The 21,234-nt window shown below is 37.4% G+C and overlaps 1 protein-coding gene across 1 annotated transcript in view; it reads left to right on the top strand.

Annotated features, from left to right (window-relative positions):
- Nucleotides 1–19,480, top strand: part of LOC115220460 (autophagy-related protein 101) — a 31,131-nt gene extending 11,651 nt beyond the window's left edge. The window contains exons 5-8 of the mRNA XM_029790588.2: nucleotides 310–408; nucleotides 11,859–11,973; nucleotides 13,397–13,563; nucleotides 19,244–19,480. Coding sequence (XP_029646448.1) covers nucleotides 310–408; nucleotides 11,859–11,973; nucleotides 13,397–13,563; nucleotides 19,244–19,327 — 465 coding nt within the window. The 3' untranslated portion in view covers nucleotides 19,328–19,480. The remainder of the gene's footprint in view (nucleotides 1–309; nucleotides 409–11,858; nucleotides 11,974–13,396; nucleotides 13,564–19,243) is intronic.
- Nucleotides 19,481–21,234: the final 1,754 nt, after the last annotated feature.

Here is a 21,234-nt window from a genome sequence, read left to right as displayed (position 1 = left end):
ACCTGTATTAATACTGCATTAACATCACATAGTTATACACCTTCCAACACCACCACCACCAAACTATATTACTGTATGACCTATATCTCTACTTACATCGACATCTCTGTTACAAACACAGAGAATAATTAACATATTTTGTTTCTTTTGCCTTAAGTAAAACTTTGTTTTTATCATTATCTTCTTTATTTTAGTGAGAAATCCTATTTGTTTGTTCATATTATAAGCTACAGTTAATTTAAATTACCCCTTTCAAGACTTAGTAGCTTGTTGTGTGATTCTAAAATGGTAATTTTCGTCTTTTTATAGGTTCGTGTTTCATCAGATGAACTGGATAGATACCTAAAGAAAGAGATTGCATCATTTCGAGATGCTTTGAGGAAGACAAATGGTGCAACTACTGGTCAGGTAATTATATATTTTAATTAAAAAAATCATCAATAGTGATATATTACAAGCCTTTATACAATCGCTCAACATGCTAGAAATAACAGGCAAATGCCCCTCAAATTACACCCAACAATATTTTTTTAAAAAGTGACATTGGATAATGTTGTCTTAGGTATAGTGTGTCTGGAAAAAAGTCAGTCTGGTCATGGCTGGAGCATCTTTAATCATAGATGTGTTATAGCATTGGTTCTCAACTAGGGTCCATATAAGATATTTTCTTGTTAAAATTTATGTGCAATAAATTGCTTATACCTCTACAATACACCCAAATATACTCTTTACTCTTTTACTTGTTTCAATCATTTGACTGTGGCCATACTGGAGCACCACCTTTTAGTCGAGCAAATCGACCCCAGGACTTATTCTTTGTAAGCCTAGTACTTATTCTATCGGTTGTCAAGCAATGTTGGGGGGGGGGACAAACACATACACACACACATATATATACGACAGGCTTCTTTCAGTTTCCATCTACCAAATCCACTCACAAGGCTTTGGTCGGCCCGAGGCTATAGTAGAAGACACTTGCCCAAGGTGCCACGCAATGGGACTGAACCTGGAACAATGTTGTTCATAAGCAAACTACTTACCACACAGCCACTCCTAATATATATTTTTTTTTCTAATGCAATTCCTAATATTGTTTAATTCTAAAATTATAATGGGATTTTTTTAAACATCAAATGGTTATGAGTGTCCACCCAAGTAAAATAAGAATCAAAGCAGTCCATTGGTAAAAAACGATTGAGAACTACTGTGCTCAAGCAAGGAAGACCTCGGGCTAAGCAACATCATATTGATATTTTATATATCATTATATGAAGTTTATTTGGCATTTTTGTTCAGTATTACAATTGGTGAACATTTGTGATATATGTTTCTAAGAACCCAATCACAGGTTCACTGCATTTCTGATGATGAGGTGGCAAGAGAGTGTCTGGAACTGGATGCAGAACAAATATCTTGAGGGACTTTGTAAAGCATTGATTTTTTAAAAATTTGTTTATGCTTCTGATGTTTATATCCGTTATTGATATGTATCTGAAAGATATATACCCACCTGTATATATACATATTTTGTTGTGTCTTGAGACAGTCATTATACTCTTTACTCTTTTTAATCATTTGACTGCGGCCATGCTGGAGCACTGCCTTTAGTCGAGCAAAACAACCCCAGGACTTATTCTTTGTAAGCTTAGTACTTATTCTATCGGTCTCTTTTGCCGAACTGCTAAGTTACGGGGACATAAACACACCACCATTGGTTGTCAAGCGATGTTGGAGGGACAAACACAGGCACACAAGCATATAGACACACATATATATATATATATATATATATATATATATACATACAACAGGCTTCTTTCAGTTTCCATCTACTAAATCCACTCACAAGGCTTTGGTTGGCCCAAGGCTATAGTTGAAGACACTTGCCCAAGGTGCCAATAATAATAACACATGCACAAGTTCAGTTCCACTTCTTTATTATTAGTCAATTAATTTGTTTGTTTAGCTTCCTTAAACAATCAATCAGTTGTTTGTTTGTCCATCAAAGTTCTTTCATTGCTGTTTGCAATCTTTTTAGTGACACACGACTCCCTACTTACGCCAGGGTCTGCTTTACCGATTGATTGTTTAACCAACACGCTAAACAAACGATTGATCAGTTAGTTGGTTAGATAATTAACCAGTTGACTAATAGTATAGAAGTGAAATTGAACCTCTGTGTGTTATTATTATTGGCATAATGACTCTCCCAAGACAACAAAATTTGTTCCAACACACAAATTCACATCAGGAATCTTGCAAACCAAATACAAAGATGAAATATGTGTGTGTGTGTGTGTGCTTGCATACATGGCTGTTTGGTGAAGAAGTTCACCTCTCAACCCTGTTGTTGTAGGTGCTGTCCCTTCGTAGAGCCCTGTAAGCAATTGTCTTTTACTGTAGTCTTGAGCTAACCAAAACCTGAAGTAGTTGTAGGCATAGCTGTGTGGTTAAAAGATTTGCTTTGTAACGTATTTCTTTATTACCCACAAGGAGCTAAACACAGAGGGGACAAACAAGGACAGACATAGGTATTAAGTCGATTACATCGACCCCAGTGCGTAACTGGTACTTAATTTATCGACCCCGAAAGGATGAAAGGCAAAGTCGACCTCAGCGGAATTTGAACTCACAACGTAACGCAGACGAAATACTGCTAAGCATTTCGCCCGGCGTGCTAACGTTTCTGCCAGCTCGCCGCCTTCATGCTTTGTAACCATGTGATTCTGGGTGAGTCCCACTGTGTGGCACTTTTGGCAAGTGTCTTTCTGCATAGCTCCTAGTCAACCAAAGCATTGTGAGTGGATGTCATGGAGGGAAACTGAAAGAGGCTCACTGAATGTGTGTCTCTGTGTGGTTCCTTGTCTCGACATCTTGTGATAATTGTAATTCATACAAGTGATGTCCTTTTTGTTTATGGCTTCTATGAGGAAATATTACTTTGCTTCATGACAGATGAGAGTTGGTGACAAGAAGGGCATCCAGATATAATAAAAAAAAAATCTGCCTCCATGAATTCCATGCAAGCATGGAAAAGTATATGTAAAAAACAATGATGAAGATTGTATATATAAATAAATATATCATCAATTTAAAGAGTAGAGCAATCTTCAGCTGCACAAAGACATAGAATTTAATTAAATTAGAAGGACACATTAGTATAATTTTACCCAAAATAGATAGACAAAGAACATATTTTACCAACAACATAACTGTGATTTTAACCACCTTATTTTGAAATTGTATGGATAATACCATACTAAATTCTGGTGCCTCAACTTAACTACCATATTCATCTGAATATAAATAAATATAGATATGTTCTGCAGTAGATGAAGAAACAGTGATGAGTGAAAATTCTGTGAATAATAAGCACTTGACTGAAAAAAGTGGGTATTACTACACGTGGGAATCAAACTCCCACCTCCTATATTCACAGTCAGTACACTTATCACGAATATAAAAAGTGTGAGTTCAATTCCCGCATGTACTAATAATCACTTTTTTCTGTTGAGGGCCTATATGCCCCAATATTAGACTATTTTCTGTGGCCAATACACAGTTAATGTTCAAAGCTTATAATTATTATTTACAGAATATATATATATATAAAAATTATATAGGATATATATCAAGCCGAGCAAAATTGCAGTCGTTTTAGATACTGGTGTCATGCAAATGGCACCCATGCCAGCGGCACGTGAAAGCACCCATGACACTCTTGGAGTGGTTTGCGTTAGGAATGGCATCCAGCTGTAGAAAACCATGGCAAATCAGACTGGAGTCTGGTGCAGCCTTTCAGCTTACCAGCCCTGGCTATTTTTGCATTTTTGTATTGATTGATTTTCCAGTGCATGACTAGATGAGATGTTTTGTTCTTGTTTGATTTATCATAATGTTAAATCAATTGATTTTTTCCAACTATACGCCCTTCCCTATCACTAACCACTCAACCATACATTAGGAATAAAACCTGTTTGAGTTTTTTATTTTAATGAAACTAATTAGAGAAAGCAGAGTTATCTGCCTTGCTCACAGACACAACTGCAATGCCACATCATCAGTAGTTTTAAATTTTCTTAATCAGGCTTGGCAAACTTTATCAGGAAGCAGAACCACTAAAAAATATTGGCATTGCCTTTTAGAAAGTCATCAAGGCCACAGTTTGCTCATGACTGTTCTAAACCTTTAATCTCGTCAACACTGTTTCAGTCAATATCTTCCCTTTAGCTGGGTTTGAATGCAACATTTTTCCCTAACATTTTCCCCTAAAGTTGCTCAAATAACAAATGGTTTATTGCAAAATTAGACTTTTTTCAACTGATAACATTTTATATCCAAAATTGTAGATTTTGGTTAGTAAAATTGTAGGATCATTAGAGCACTGGATAAAAATACCTTGCAAATTTTGGTTTGTTGCAATCTGAGTTCAAATCCAACCAAGGTCAATGCTGTCTTTCATATTTCTGGGGTTAATTAATTAACAGTCTAGATGGTGACTAGCAGAATCGTTTGAGCATTAGATTAAAGGACTTGTGGTGTTTGCTTTGGTTCTTTGTCCTGAGTTCAAATCCCACTGTGTTCTATGTGGGTGGTAGACTTAATCCCACTCTCAGTTTAACTAACATCCCTACTGGTCCTTTCTTGTATTTAGTGGATTAGAAACCTAGCCCCTGTTGCAAGCATTGAGGTTGGGTTTCCAATTTGAGGAAACCTTCCTCTTCCTCACTCCCTACCAGTCTTGGGACCTTGTAAAGGTCCATGGGTACTCTCTTCTCTCTGACTAATTGTTAAAGAAAATAAACATGTAGCATGGAAATAAAAACTACAGAGGCTTGTTGTATTGGAGGAACTTAGTGAAAAGCATACATTGTTCAGGTTGATGAGGGTCTAGTTAGATGTAATATTAGATTTAATGAAGCTGTTGATCTAGCTGCAGATGGGGACCAATGGTGAAAGTATGTTACTCAGTGTGAAAGGACCAGGTGGTTGAGTTAAACTGGAAGAGAAGGGTTCTAAGTCTAACACCCATGTAAATAGACCAGAGGGGATTTTGAAGTCAATGCAAAGAGCCAAAACAAACACCACAAGTCATCTGGTTTGATGGTCTAATGATTCGACCAGTCCACTGCTCTGCACTGTTACTTATCAACCCTGGAAGGGGGAAGGCAGTGTTGACCTCAGTTGAATTTGAACTTAGAATTGGACAACATCTCTTAGGCTATACTCTTTTACTTGTTTCAGCCATTTGACTGCTGCCATGCTGGAGCACCACCTTTAGTCGAACAAATCGACCCCAGGACTTATTCTGTGGATGCCTAGTACTTATTCTATCGGTCTCTTTTGCTGAACTGCTAAGTTATGGGGATGTAAACACACCACCATCGGTTGTCAAGCGATAGTTAGGGGAACAAACACAAACATATAAATACACATAAATATACATGTGATTTTATATATATATATATATACATACATACACACATATATACGACGGGCTTCTTTCAGTTTCCATCTAGCAAATCCACTCACAAGGCTTTGGTCAGCCCGAGGCTATATTAGAAGACGCTTGCCCAAGGTATCACGCAGTGGGAGTGAACCCGGAACCATGTGGTTGGTAAGCAAGCTACTTACCACACAGACTACATCTTAAGGAAAGGGAAGAAGATTTTTAAAAAACTGTAACCTTATCCTCTCTGCTTTACTTCCATTATCTTTTATCTTTTACTTCTTTCAATCATTGAACTGTGGTCATGCTGGGGCACTGACTTGCTGAATCATCCTCAGTATTTATTTTAAGTTTGGCATTTATTCTGTTAAGTTATGGGGATGCACACAAACCATTACCAGTTGTCAAGCAGTGGTGGGGAACAAACAAACTCACACACATACATATACATATATATATGAACATCGAAATAAATATCAAATGGAAATAGTAGTTGTGATACCTGTGCCGGTGGCACGTAAAAAGCACCATCCAAACGTGGCCGATGTGTCGGTGGCACGTAAAAAGCACCAACCGATCATGGCCGCTGCCAGACTCCCCTGGCACGTAAAAAGCATCCACTACATTCACGGAGTGGTTGGTGTTAGGAAGGGCATCCAGCTGTAGAAACACTACCAGATCAGACTGGAGCCTGGTGCAACCTCCTGGCTTCCTAGACCCCGGTCGAACCGTCCAACCCGTGCTAGCACGGAAAACGGACGTTAAACGATGATGATGATACACACACATAATTTCTGTCTACTAAGTTCACTCACAAGGAATCAGTTGGTCCTGGGTTATAGTAAAAGACATTGGTTTGATGTGCTACACAGTGGAACCAAACCCAAAATCACATGATTGCAAAGTGAGTTTCTTAATCATACACACACAATGTTTCCATCTCTATTCTTTAATCCCTTAACATTCAGATTACTCTGTCAAATGTAATGCTTATTTATTCATATTGTTATGAATTAATCTTGCATCATCTTATAACTTCATGGTTTCAATGATGTGATTGCATATTGTTTTGAATGACATTGTAGGAGAGTTGTGAGAAGTCAGATCTGGCCAGTTTGGGAATAAAACAGGTAAAATATTTGGGCTAGATATGGTCAGTTTAAATGCTAAAGGGTTGAATATTCTGTGGTGCTTATGGTCATTCAGTTCTGCAGTGTTGTATGTTTTACAAAGAAGGGTTGCTGGACCAGAGCCTTACCCATGTTACAAAATGATAGACACTTGGAATGAGTTAAACTTGGCACTGCAAGAAAGCAAAACAGTTTGTTGTTGTTGGTGATGATCAAAAGTATTCCATACATGACCATCCTGCCTTTTATTTTTCTGACACATTTAGGACCTTATTATTTCACATGCCCTACCCATTTTTTTAAATACAGTAAAGTGTTATATGAGGGATATTTGGCTGGTCACTTGACCATGTAGAGGCATTCTCTAATTGTTGAACCTAACCCCAGCCCTCTCCAAATGATGGATACTTTCTCCCATGGAATGAGCTCAGTCTGGCACACAAGAAAAAGTATTTAGCCCAGGTCAGTCCACTCTGATCATGCACACCTATGGTGGAATCTGTTCAAGTCATAACTATCCTATTTTTTTTATTCAAAGTATATCTGGACCTATATTATATCTCCAATATGTCCTCTTTTTTTAACACCTAGGGTCCAGTCATTGTTGTAGTGTGGTAGCTTGTGTACCTCGTTGACCTTGAGAGAAGCTATACTAGCTTCTGGTGGAGCCTTCCATGCTAGACAGCTCAAAGGATAGAGGCATGACTAATATGAACTACCTCTTCTCAGAGACAAAAATGGGTTTGTATAGGGCCAACACCCCTATATGGAAAAGACAAAGTTACAGAAGCATTGATGATGATTCAAAACCAACAAAAGCTGAGAGAGGAAGGCCTATACTCCATAGGGAGCAAAAGGCTTAAGTAAGAAAATAAGTAATATCTGGACTATAATACCCATCCAGTATGTCCTCTTTATTAAATATGATTAAAGAAGGCTTGGTTGCTATTCTTAGAAATGCCATTAAAGCATTATTCCAGTTTCTTGCATTCTAAGTTCAGATCCTATTGGGGTCAATTTTGCCTTTTCATCCTTCTTAGATGACTAGGACAGTGGACTGGTAGAATTGTTAGAGCTTTGGGTGGGATGCTTTGTGGTGTTTGTTCTGGTTCTTTGCTTTTTGAGTTTGAATCTTACCTTGGCTTAATTGGGGACTAGACTTCATCCATTGTGTTGGGCCTTGGGTGCCTTTAGCAAAGGAGCCCACTTTGATGCAAGCATTTAAGCTAGGTGTCCTTCCTCCCTCCCTCTTATCAGTCTCAGAACCCTTGGATACAGTCATGGACACAGTCCTTCTTCCTGAGTTGATAAATTTTTTAAAAAACCCCAAAACTCATGTAGCTTTCTATTCTGTTGTACTTGGGGATGCTTTGTAGTATTCAACTGTTAAATATATGAACTGTAGACTTTCTCGTTAGTTCTCCAATACCATAATTAATTCAGCTCTCTCTTTACCCAAATTAAGACTATTTAAACTCATGCCAGTAATGATAGTAGTTATTGATTACATCTACAGTTTCTCTCTTTATGTTCACTCTCATTGATTTTCCTTAGTTTTTATTTGGTTCTTTGCTTATACTGGATACTACATCTCATCATAGCATTTCATGTCTATTTTTGAACTTTGTATGTTTTTTCTTTTACCGTCTTTGCTTTGTTGTTTCTCCTCTGGTATAAATTCCTTGCTGTGTTGAGCTGACAAGCAAGATTTTTATGTGGTTGCTTGAGCTGCTAGAAACTATGCACTAGTGTCTTAAAAAAAAAAAGGAAGGGCATATTGGATAATACAATCCTAGAGACACTATGACTAATTTTAAAAAATGAGTTGAAAGATCTTGGCTGAACACCTTTGATCATGTGGCTGTGTGGTAAGTAGCTTGCTTACCAACCACATGGTTCCAGGTTCAGTCCCACTGCGTGGCACCTTGGGCAAGTGTCTTCTACTACAGCCTAGGGCTGACCAAAGCCTTGTGAGTGGATTTGGTAGACGGAAGCTGAAAGAAGCCCGTCATATATATGTATGTGTATATATATATATATATATATATATAGATAGATAGATAAATATGTCTGTCTGTTTGTCCCCCCATAATCGCTTGACAACCGATGCTGGTGTGTTTACGTCCCTGTAACTTAGCGGTTCAGCAAAAGAGACAGATGGACTAAGTACTAGGCTAACAAAAATAAGTCCTGGGGTCGATTTGCTCGACTAGAGGCGGTGCTCCAGCATAGCCACAGTCAAATGACTGAAACAATAAAAAAAAAGAATCTGATTGATCAGGATTGGTCTCATGCTAAATAACAAGGGGAGTCTTTATGTAATCACTCAATATGCTAGAAATAACAGCCAAATTCCCTTTAAATCACACCCCACCGTCTTAGAAAAGGTGACAGTGGATAATATAGAACTGGCTTCTCTGCATATAGAAAAAAGATGGGATGGTTATGGCTGGAATACCTTTAATTGTAGGTCTGCTTCATTAAGGCTAACCTGAGGCTAAACAGCAACAATACTTTGAATCAATGCAGTCACTTGATCTGTTAGAAATTGCAGCCAAATCTCCCTGAAATCATACCCTACCATTTTAGGAAAAGATAGGACATATTTTGAAAAATGATGGAATGCTTATTGCTTGACTTCATTAGAACTAACCTGGGGATAAACAGCAACAACTTTGCTTCAGTGTCCAACATGAGTTTTTGTCAGTAAAAAATTATCATTTTATAATATATAATATATAATGAAATTATTGTATACAGTGCTCAGGTGCACCACAACTTGTCAGAAAGTGCATATAAAGTACATGCAGTAATGTAAAAATGTCTGGAAAGCGAACACTGTCCGAGTCAGATACATGCCTGTGTGTGTATGGAGGGGAGAAAATCAGGTGTTGTGTTGGCGAATCTCAGAAAGCATGGAAGTTTTGAAGGATGCAGTGCTCCGACAACTAACAACTATTAACTGTTATTTTTAAAAACGAAAAATGTTTTAGATATTTAAATAAGGCGCAGGAGTGGCTGTGTGGTAAGTAGCTTGCTTACCAACCAGATGGTTACGGGTTCAGTCCCACTGCGTGGCACCTTGGGCAAGTGTCTTCTACTATAGCCTCGGGTCGCCCAAAGCCTTGTGAGTGGATTTGGTAGACAGAATTGAAAGAAGCCCGTCGTATATATGCATGTATATATGTGTATGTATATGTTTGTGTGTCTGTGTTTGTCTCCCCAACATCGCTTGACAACTGATGCTGGTGTGTTTATGTCCCCGTAAATTAGCGGTTCGGCAAAAGATACCAATAAAATAAGTGCTAGGCTTACAAAGAATAAGTCCTGGGGTTGATTTGCTTGACTAAAGGCGGTGCTCCAGCATGGCTGCAGTCAAAATGACAGAAACAAGTAAAAGAATAAAAGAATTTATATCTACACTTGGTGCTGGTGTGGCAGTGTGGTTAAGATGGTTACTTTCCTACCAAATGGTTGTGGGTTCATTCCCATTGCATGGCACCTTGTTAGTGGATTTGATAGATGAAAACTGAAAGAAGCCTGATCTGTTTGTGTGTGTGTGTGTCTCTCTCTCTCTCTCTCCCCTTGTCTTGGCATTGAATGATGGTTGTAAATGATTGACACTGTCATCCAAACTCATTTATTTTCAAAGTTCTGGGAGAACATAGCAGGCCATATGGAGATACTATCTTGCTTGGAACAGGTGAAGGTTGGCAACAGGAAGGGCTGACTGGAATGTGCGTGAATATATGTGTGTGTGTGTGTGTGTGTGTGTGTGTGTATATCATCATCATCATCGTTTATCATCCATTTTCCATGCTAGCATGGGTTGGACGGTTCGACAAGAGTTTGGGAAGCCAGGAGGCTGCACCAGGCACCAGTCTGATCTAGCAGTGTTTCTACAGCTGGATGCTCTTCCTAACACCAACCACTCTGTGAGTGTAGTGGGTGCTTTTTATGTGCCACTGGCACAGGGGCCAGAGGAGACTGGCAACGGACACAATCGGTTGGTGCCTTTTATGTGCCACCGGCACAGACGCCAGTCAAGGCAGTGCTGGCATCGGCCACATTCAGATGATGCGGTATTAGAACTACAATTTCCATTTGATTTTTATTTTGATGTTGTACTTGATTCAATAGGTCTCTTCAAGCACAGCAGGTCACCATATGAACATCATAAAACTTTAATATATATATATATATATATATATATATTAAAGTTTTATTATGTTCATCTTGTATAAGCTTTAGGAGCTTCAATTATTGTTGAAGGAGTTCAACATTGGGCTAAATGATCTGCAACAATATTACAGCTTACACTGAAGAAACAAGATCAAAAATAGTTTTCTGAATAGCAAATGTCTAGTTCATCATATAAAATCACAGCCACTCTGATGCACCAAGTAGAAGATAGAGCAAACTATTATTTCTTTGTCTTATTGCAAGAGCTTATCTAGAATCATTTAGAGAATCTGCAATGCAGATAACACTAACATTATGTTCAAAACTAATACCACATTTTGTTGTTGCCTCACCAAAGTTAAAATTTTCCAAGTGTGGGTAAAACATAAGAACTGTATTTCTAACACCTTGTGTATTTGCTATTTTCTACTATTCTGATTGTAAAAAGTTTTCCCAGCTCCCCTTTATAAAGCCTTTCACACAAGACAAGACCTTATAAACTGGAATTCTTTAATTCATTCTTTGTTTAGTTAAGTTATATCCTATCGAGTATTGTGTTGTGACATTTAAATTATTTCTTTCTATATATGTGTGCGCGGTTGGCACATGAAGCAGTGATATGAAATAAACAAATTTTTAGTCCAAATGGCCTTGGTATCTGATATTAAGGCAGTGAGCTGGCAGAACTGTTAGCACGCCGGGCGAAATGCGTAGCTGTATTTCTTCTGCTGTTACGTTCTGAGTTCAAATTCCGCCGAGGTCGACTTTGCCTTTCATCCTTTCAAGGTCGATAAATTAAGTACCAGTTATGCACTGGGATCGATGTAATCGACTTAATCCGTTTGTCTGTCCTTGTTTGTCCCCCTCTATGCTTAGCCCCTTGTGGGTAATAAAGAAACAGGTATCTGATATTGATGATAGTATAAAGAACTCCAGAGGCATATATCAGTCCATTGTGGATGCTCTGAAATGACTTGAGTGTTTACATCTTTTGCCAAAAACAAACCACAATGGGGTTTTTTCACAGGTCGATTATGTCAAACATATTTGAACTGATCTAAAAGTTTATCAACCTTTTTTTTAATTTCACCTTTTAGATTTCATTAGAATTCTATGAGAAGAGGCGAAGTCGCTGGTTATTTCAACATGAATCTGTTCCATGGGAAATTTGGACTCTAAAGTTAGAAGTTGTTACATTAGATAAAGAATCTGGTAAGTAATTTTTTTTCTTTTTTTTTTCTAAAGTAACAATTAAGAGAAGCCTTTTTCATGCCAATCTACCTGGGACTACATCTTTTTCTGATACAAAACATCCTATTTTAAAGTGCTCTTATTTAAATTAAAACTTTCCATTTCATTTTATGAAATCTTTTAATGTCTCAACCACCAGCTTAATAATGATAAAGTTATTAGCATACTTAACTCTTTAGCATTTAAACCGGCCGTATCCGGCCAAAAGTATTTTGCCTGTTTTATGTTCAAACTGGCTAGATCTGGTCTCTCACACCAACCCTACAATATCGTTTTAAAAATTAACAGCTACCCCATCGAAATCTCATAGCTACAAGATAATGCATGATTAGTTCAAAACAATGAGAATGAAAAAGCATTAATTTTGGCAGAATAATGCGGACACTAAAGGGTTAATGTACATAGGTCTTTTCCCTGAGATTGCATTTTTTTTATGGAACTGCTGTGTTAAAAACACAATGATTATCAGAAGGAGATGAAAATTCATCCCAGCAGTGGCCAGCAGAAGCACCAGATGCTCATTCGAGCATGTGGCTGGCTGTGAGTACCTGCCATTGTAATGACCATAATACATCTGATGCTCTTTCTGACTGTTGCTAGGATAAATTCTTCCCTCTCTCTGCTATTTATTGTTTTTGACACAGCAAGTCCATAAGAGATGCCACCTTGGGACTAATACTGCAGTAACTGTGGAGGCACATAGCTTAGTGGTTAGTATCTTGGACTCTTGATCATAAAATAGCGGTTTCGATTCCTGGACCGGGCGAAGTGTTGTGTTCTTGAGCAAAATACTTAATTTCACGTTGCTCCAGTCCACTCAGCTGGCAAAAATGGGTAACCCTACAACAGACCGGTCTCCCATCCAGGTAGGGAATTTGTATGCCATGGAAACCGAGAAACTGGCCCTTATGGGTTGGCATGGCTCAAGAAGGTAGCCTACCTAAGGTAACTGCAGTAACTGGCCTATTGACGATGTGTATACATTAAGTATCTAGATGGTTATTTTAGTGAGCTTCCTAACATCTTTGTTTCATTCATTCAAACATTCTAATTACTCAGCAGTCAACTGGTTGTAGTAGCTGCTGTGTAGTCAGTGTAACTGCATCTTAAACTGATTCTTTGTGAATGTGTGTTCTAAAATATTGATATTTAATATTACAACTTTATATTAAGGAGCAGGATGTACAATTTCCTGTAATTCACACTGCCTCAAGGTCCAATACTGCTTCAACTACATTGTACTGGATATATTCGTTTGTATGTGCATATCATCGTAAAAATGTGATTTTATATCCCATTAAGATGTCTGCTTTATTCCCCCAGAGAAAAATTAATGCGCTTTTATGAGTTTTTAGCAATTGATAAATTCTATTTGGATTTCTAGATCGTCAAGAACAGAGGGAAAAATTAGGAGAAGAATTATCAGAGAAGGTTGTTCACATAATAGAAGCAATGAACAAGCATGAGTATGTTCCCAAAACACCAAATTTACAAGATTTGGATCTTGTTTTTGATACAAGTTACCCTGATATCCAACCATATCTGTTCCAAGTAAGTTGTTTGATAAAGTTTTTCTTCTTTCTTTGTGTTGATTAATTGATTTTAAAATAATTAACATCATCATCATCATCGTTTAATGTCTGTTTTCTATGCTGGCATAGGTTAGACGGTTTAACTGGAACTGGTAAGCCAGAGATCTGCACCAGGCTCCAGTCTGATTTTGGCTTGGTTTCTATGGCACGATGCCCTTCCTAATGCCAACCATTCAACAGAGTGTACCAGGTACCTTTTACATGTCACTGACATGACTATAATTTCACTTAGCTTGACGTGTCTTCTCAGGCACAGCAAATTGCCAAAACATGGTTATTTATACCTGAGAATCTAACCATGGGGTTTGTGCTCCAAACAAAATATAAAAACAAAACAAAAGTTATATTATAGGTACAGGTATGGCTGTGAGGTTAAGAAGTTTGCTTTTTGGCCAGATGGTTTCAGGTTCAGTCCCACTGCCCATCATCTTGGGCAAATGTCTTCTTCTATAGCTCCAGGCTGACCAAAGTCTGTGAGTAAATTTGGTACATGGAAACTGTTAGGAAGCCTGTTGTATATATGTGTATGGCTTTATGTCTGTTTGTCTCTACTCCCACTGTTTGATAACTGGTTTCAGTTTGATTATGAGCCTAGCAGTTTCGTAACTAAAACCCTTCTAGGTGGTGCTCCAGTATGGCTGCAGTCAAGTGACTGAAACAAGAAGATAAAAAAAGAGATAGTTTCATGAATTGAGTTTGGTATATGGAAACTGTGAGAATCCTGTTGTGTGTGTGTATGTGTTTATATTTATGTTGTCGTTTATGATATATCTTTTTTATGTTTTATATCTCAGTATTTTTCATAGTAGGGGATGGTCTGTGGGAATTGAAAAGGGGTACAGATATATTTCTATATTCATTGAAATGAAGAAGTTTTTCCAACTTTTTAAACTTGTTCAACACTGTCTGAAAGAAAGAACTATTTGGAAGCAAAATTTTGTATTCTCATTAATAAAGGAGTAAGGTGTTCTCCAAAATTTCACTAATGTTTTTGGTAGGGTCATGTATTTATAAGTTTGAGAATTGCTGCTATGACTTAGTAGTCTGACAAATTAAGGACAATTGAAATAATGGTAGGTGCAGGCATGGCTATGTGGTAAGAAGCTTGCTTCCCAACTACATGGTTCAGGGTTCAGTTCCACTGTGTGGAACCCTGGGCATGTGTCATCTACTATAGCCTCAGGCCGACTAAAGCCTTTCGAGAGGATTTGGTAGATGGAAACTGAAAGAAGCTCATCATATACATATATGTATGTGTGTGTCTGTGTTTGTCCACCCCCATCATCACATGACAAAGGATGTTGGTGTTTACATCCCGTAACTTAGTGGTTCGGCAAAAGGCACCGATAGAATAAGTACTAAGTTTACAAAGAATAAGTCCTGGGATCAATTTTGTCAACTAAAAGTGGTGCTCCAGCATGGCTGCAGTCAAATGACTGAGACCAATAAAAGAATACTATAACCTTCGAAAGAGGTACCCCAGTATGGTTACAATCCAATTACTGGTACCAGTAAAAATACATGTGTGCAAAGGATCATGGCTTAGTGGTTAGGGTATTTGGCTCACAATCATAAGGTCATGAGTTCGATTCCTGGCAGTCTGTTGTGTCCATGTGCAAGACACATTATTTTACTTTGCTCCAGTCCAATTGGCTAGCAAAAATGTGAACTACTTGTATTTCAAAGGGCCAACTTTGCCACATTCTATGTCATGCTGAATCTCCCTGAGAACTATGTTATGGGTACACATGTCTGTGCAGCACTCAGCTGCTTGCACATAAATTTCACAAGCGGGCTGTTCCAGTGAATAGATGAACTGGAACCCTTGTTGTGATAACCAACAGAACACCAGTTTATTTATTATTCTTTTTCATGTGTGTCATCATCATCATCATCGTTTAACGTCCGCTTTCCATGCTAGCATGGGTTGGACAATTTGACTGAGGTCTGGTGAACCAGATGGCTGCACCAGACTCCAATCTGATCTGGCAGAGTTTCTACAGCTGGATGCCCTTCCTAACGCCAACCACTCCGAGAGTGTAGTGGATGCTTTTACATGCCACCAGCACGAGGGCCAGTCAGGCGGTACTGGCAATGGCCATGCTCAAATGGTGCTTATGTGCCACTTGCACAGGAGCCAGTCCAGCGGCACTGGCAATGATCTCGCTCGAATGCTTTTTCACGTGCCACCAGCATAAGTGCCAGTAAGGTGATGCAGGCAACGATCACACTCATATGGTACTCTTAGTGCTCCACTAGCACGGATGCCAATACATTTTTATATGTGGGTGCTCAAATATATACAGGGTTGGCCAAAAGTCACCTGACAGTAAATCAAAACCATTTAATTCCAAGATACATTTATGTTTATCGACTGAATGAATTTAATAAAAGCATCTAAATATGCAACATCAGGAAAATTGTTCAAACTGAACTCCCTCTTGAGCGACACCATTTTCCCAAATGAATAAATATAATTGAATATTAAGTATTTATGGAATTTTGGCCAACCCTGTATTTGTCTCTTGATATATACATAAATATATATATACTCTTTTACTTGTTTCAGTCATTTGACTGTGGCCATGCTGGAGCACTGCCTTTAGTTGAGCAAATCGACCCCAGGACTTATTCTTTGGAAGCCTAGTACTTATTCTATCGGTCTCTTTCACCGAACTGCCAAGTTATGGGGACGTAAGCACACCACTATCAGTTGTCAAGTGATGTTGGGGGAACAAACACAGACATACAAACATATACACACACACATATATATATATATATACATATATACGACGAACTTCTTTCAGTTTCCATCTACCAAATCCACTCACAAGGCTTTGGTTGGCCCAAGGCTGTAGTAGAAGACACTTGCCCAAGGTGCCACGCAGTGGGAATGAACCTGGAACCATGTGGTTGGTAAGCAAGCTTCTTACCACACAGCCACTCCTGCGCCTATATGTATATATACACACTCACACATATGCATACATATATGTGTGTATGTGTAAATCAATATCTCCCTCTTTTTCAACATTCATAACTAAATTTAGTTGTTTACATTTACAATACAAGAAATTTCTGAATGCCTTAACTAGCACCATTGCTTCCACTATTGGATTACTTTGATTCAAACCAAACTGTTTTGCTTGAAGTTTTTTTTTAATTGTTGGTAAATTTATGAAAGGATTTCCCGTCTGTTATAAATTATTGTATGTTTACTAGTACTATAGTTTTTCTTCCCAAGCTTGGTGGGTGGGACTTGGTTGTGATATTATTAAATGAAATACTGACTTCAACAAGTTCAAATGAACCAAGAGTACAGTCTATTTTCGAAGCGTATTGACCATAGATGTACCAGAGTTGTATCAATACTTACATAACTGAGCTATAACACAAGTGAGAAACGAAATCAATAAAGATAGTTACTAAATTACTACATAATATATATTTTTTCCATCATTGGGCCATAAATTAATTTCTTAACCTAGACAAAAGGCTGCTTTTTTTTGTGATGAAATTGATCTGTGTTTTCCTTGGGATTCATTTTACTAGCTTTATTAGAATGAAAGAGCAAAGTGAAAAGCTCTAGAGTTGGGGGTCAGCATACATTATTGATAACTTATTGCACCACACCACTGCCTCCAGCATGTACATTTCTAAAATAAAATTGGTTTCAAATTTTGGTACAAGGCCAGCTAGTTCAGGGGAGAGGGTCAGTTAATCATATCGACTGGTACTTATTTATCAACCTTGAAAGGATGAAAGGCAAAGTTGACCTTGGTGGAATTTGAACTCAGAACATAAAGATGGGGGAAATATCGCTCAGCATTTTGTCCAGCATGTAAATGATTCCGCCATCACAAAGTATAATTAATAGATAATTTCTTGATTTAACAACAATATTTCATTTTCTTTTGTGTTACTACTGTTTTTTAATAAAAAATATTTATAGAAATTTTATAAAAACTACTTGACAGAATTAATAAAGAACAATAAAAATTCAGTCATATTATATTGATATAGTTGGAATATTTACGTGAAACATAAGTTTGGTGATTACTAATTATTGAATTGATATTTGGCTAAAAATTAGTGAGTTTTAACCTTAGTTTACTTTGCCCTTCCAGATTCAATTTGTTAATAATATAAGAACCTAAATGCTCAAAATTGTTTCAGGTGTTTCTTGATCTTTTGACAGCCACAGAGTGGTCAGTATTGACCAACTTGCTGCTGCTAATGATGATTAACAACCTTAAATTAATTTAATGATCCTTTTTCCTTTTCAAGCCTAGCTTGGCTCATGGGCCCGGTTTCCCAGTTTCTGTAGCGTATGTGTTCCCCCCAGCTGGACGTTACTCAAGAAACAGGAAGTGAGAGTGAGAGAAAGTTGGGGCGAAAGAGTACAACAGGGGTCGCCACCACCCTCTGCAAGAGCTTCGTGGAACTTTTAGGTGTTTTCGCTTGATAAACACACACAAGAAAAATAAAATCAATCCTTCAAGTTGTACTGATCAACAACTTTTCAATAATATTTCATGTGATTTTCTGAAAGAATAGAAAAAATAATATAAGACATAGAATACGTTTAAAAGGCAGATATTCAAAAGAGCAAATTTACGACATTTCTTTTTTCATAAATTTATCTGAACTATTAAACTATTAAACAAGTCTGGGAATTGAAACCACGATCCTCCGATCGCGAGTCCGCTACCCTAACCACTGGGCCATTGAGCCTCCACAATTTAATGTTAGCATCCCTAAAATCAACATAATCATCATTGTCTTGGACAATAATGCTTAATGAAATGTGAAAGGTCCTGCTTAAATCATTATATCTTTCCTCTTCCTCACTTGCCCAAGGTGCCACACAGTGGGACTGAAACTGGAATCATGTGGTTGGAAAGCAAGCTTCTTATCACACAGCCATGTCTGTATAAGGAAAATAATTCTAACAAAAACTCTGTGAGGAGCAAAATAGAATTTTTAAACCTAAAAATCAATTTTGAAACTGGTATCTGAATTTTCTAAAAAAACTGTGTCAAACTGTCTTATAGTTCCACAGACAAAATGGAAAAGGTGTTGTCCCCAGAGAATGGCACTGGAACAGCCACTCTGATTCACAAGGCTCACACAGTTGAGAGGCAGCTTTATACTAGGTGACAAGAAGTTAAAGTATGAGAGAAGGGGCTCAGATACACCAGCAAGTGGGTGTAGCTGGAGTGGGACATTCACTCTTTAGCATTTGAACCAGCGATATCCAGCCAAAACGTTCTACCTGCTTTATATAAAACTGACTAGGTCAAGTCTTTCCCACCTACCCTACAATGTCAGTCTAAGAATATAACAATCGCATCATTGAAATCTTGAAGCTATGGGATAATGCAGGATTAATTAAAAATAATGAGAATAAATATTAAATTGGACAGAGTAATCTGAATGCTAAAGGGTTAAGATGATGGCTATGAAGTGTCAGGATAAGCCGTGGGGACAGAAGAACAGGGAGGTTGCAAGAGTATACAGGGAGAGTGAGGGATCATAGGAGACAGGATAGGGGCAAAGTATAAGCATACTATATAAAGAAGAATAATTGCTTTTTTTTTTTTTTGTTATTCAAATTTTCTCCTTTCTTTTTGCAGTTATTTCATCATACTACATCGCCGACATCAACATTCTTACCAAATCCAATTGGAAAAATCTTTAACAGATCTCTTCAAATGTAGTGTTTGAAGCATTTCCAGCATAGAACTTCTGATGACAATTGTTCACATGAATATTGTCTTGTAATTATTCTCTTTTGAATTAAGTTCATTTATATATTTTCATATTTTTATTTTCAGTCTTATATACAATAAACTTTGCTCATGTAAATATAATCTTCTTTGAGTTTCTTATGTGAATATTTAGCAAGATTTTTTTTTTTTTCATTTTCATATTTTTTAAAGGTTTAGTATGAGGAGTAAGAGCAATTGCTTGTAATCTTTGCAGAGCCTTTGAGATTAGTGAGGGTGAAGAAGAAAGGGATCTTTTCAGTTAGGCACAGATTTGGAAATTTCAAAATTAAGTGAAAATTTTAAAATTTGGTATATTGATGTAATTTTTCAAGCTGAATCCAAATTTGGGATTTGTTTATTCCAGAAAAAATTTCTGAAAAATGTTACAGAGATTCAAAGTTTGATCAGTTTTAACCAATCAGGAATCGGAAGCTAGCATTTTCTGCATAGTAACTCTGTCACAAAAGGATACTTGTTTAAACTTGTGGTGGTGGAAGTGTCACAGTTACGCATGTACAGCATTTTTGTTACAATGAATTCAGGGCAGACTACAGCTTTCCTTGTTACTAAGGAAATCAACACCAGCAGGATTTATATTCATATGTATAATGGTGGCTTTTGATTGGCTAAAATTACCCAAAATTTGCACACTGTAAGAGCTATTAACTTTTTATTTATTAACTTATGGCAAAAATGAATTTCACTTTCATAATTAGCATACAAAACTAAATTGGTATAACCAGATTTGGAAACGATTGGAGCAAAATTGAAAAACAGAATGCAAGATCTGTGACAGCAACCCAAAAGATGTGAAGAAAATCCATAATATAGGCGCAGGCATGGCTGTGTGGTAAGTAGCTTGCTTACCAACCACATGGTTCTGGGTTCAGTCCCACTATGTGGCACCTTGGGCAAGTGTCTTCTACTATAGCCTTGGACCGACCAAAGCCTTGTTAGTGGATTTGGTAGACGGAAACTGAAAGAAGCCCATCGTATGTATATATATATGTGTTTTTGTGTTTGTAACCCCCCCCCCCAACATTGCTTGACAACCGATGCTGGTGTGTTTACGTCCCTGTAACTTAGCGGTTCAGCAAAAGAGACCGATAGAATAAGTACTAGGCTAACAAAGAATAAGTCCTGGGGGCCGATTTGCTCTACTAAAGGCAGTGCTCCAGCATGGCCGCAGTCAAATGATTGAAGCAAGTAAAAGAGTAATATCAGAAAGAGCCTGACTAACAGGTTTCTGCAGACTTTCCATCCATCCAGCTTCACTCAGCAGATTTTGATAGATCTGAGATTAGTGTGGAAAACTTTTATTTAGAGTGCAGCATATTTGAATTGATCCTGGAACCACATTGAAGAATGAACTCAGAGTAGACTGATTAGGCTACTAGTAACAAATTATGTTACTTTTCAACACTACTTGTTATGCATTTTTGATTTTTAATTTGGGCTACTAACTACTTTTTGGCTTGCTTCAAAATTAGTTGGGGTGGTCACTACACTCCACTAATTTTCTATTTTATTTAAAATACTTATAGTTTTGGTTAATCAGTAAAATTTAGAGATGAATTATGATGGTGGAATGTGACTTGACAGATATTCTACTGCTTTTTCTAGCAATTTGAGTAATCATATGATAAAATGAACCAAAACTTGCTGGAGCAATTATTCAGTCATGAAGTGGAAGTCTGAGTTAATCTATTGATTACATGATATTACTTTCATTCTATTTTGACAAAGTGAAAGTTGTATCTGATACTCAAAGATAAGCTAAGTCTGAATAAGCTTAGCATTTACTATGATAATGCACTTGTGTTTTTCTCCGTCACAACATATGAATGAGAAAGGAA

This window comes from Octopus sinensis, linkage group LG16 (assembly GCF_006345805.1).
Source record: "Octopus sinensis linkage group LG16, ASM634580v1, whole genome shotgun sequence".
NCBI lineage: Eukaryota > Metazoa > Mollusca > Cephalopoda > Octopoda > Octopodidae > Octopus > Octopus sinensis.
The sequence above is the reverse complement of the archived record's forward strand: the minus strand, read 5'-3'. Positions and strand labels throughout refer to the sequence as shown.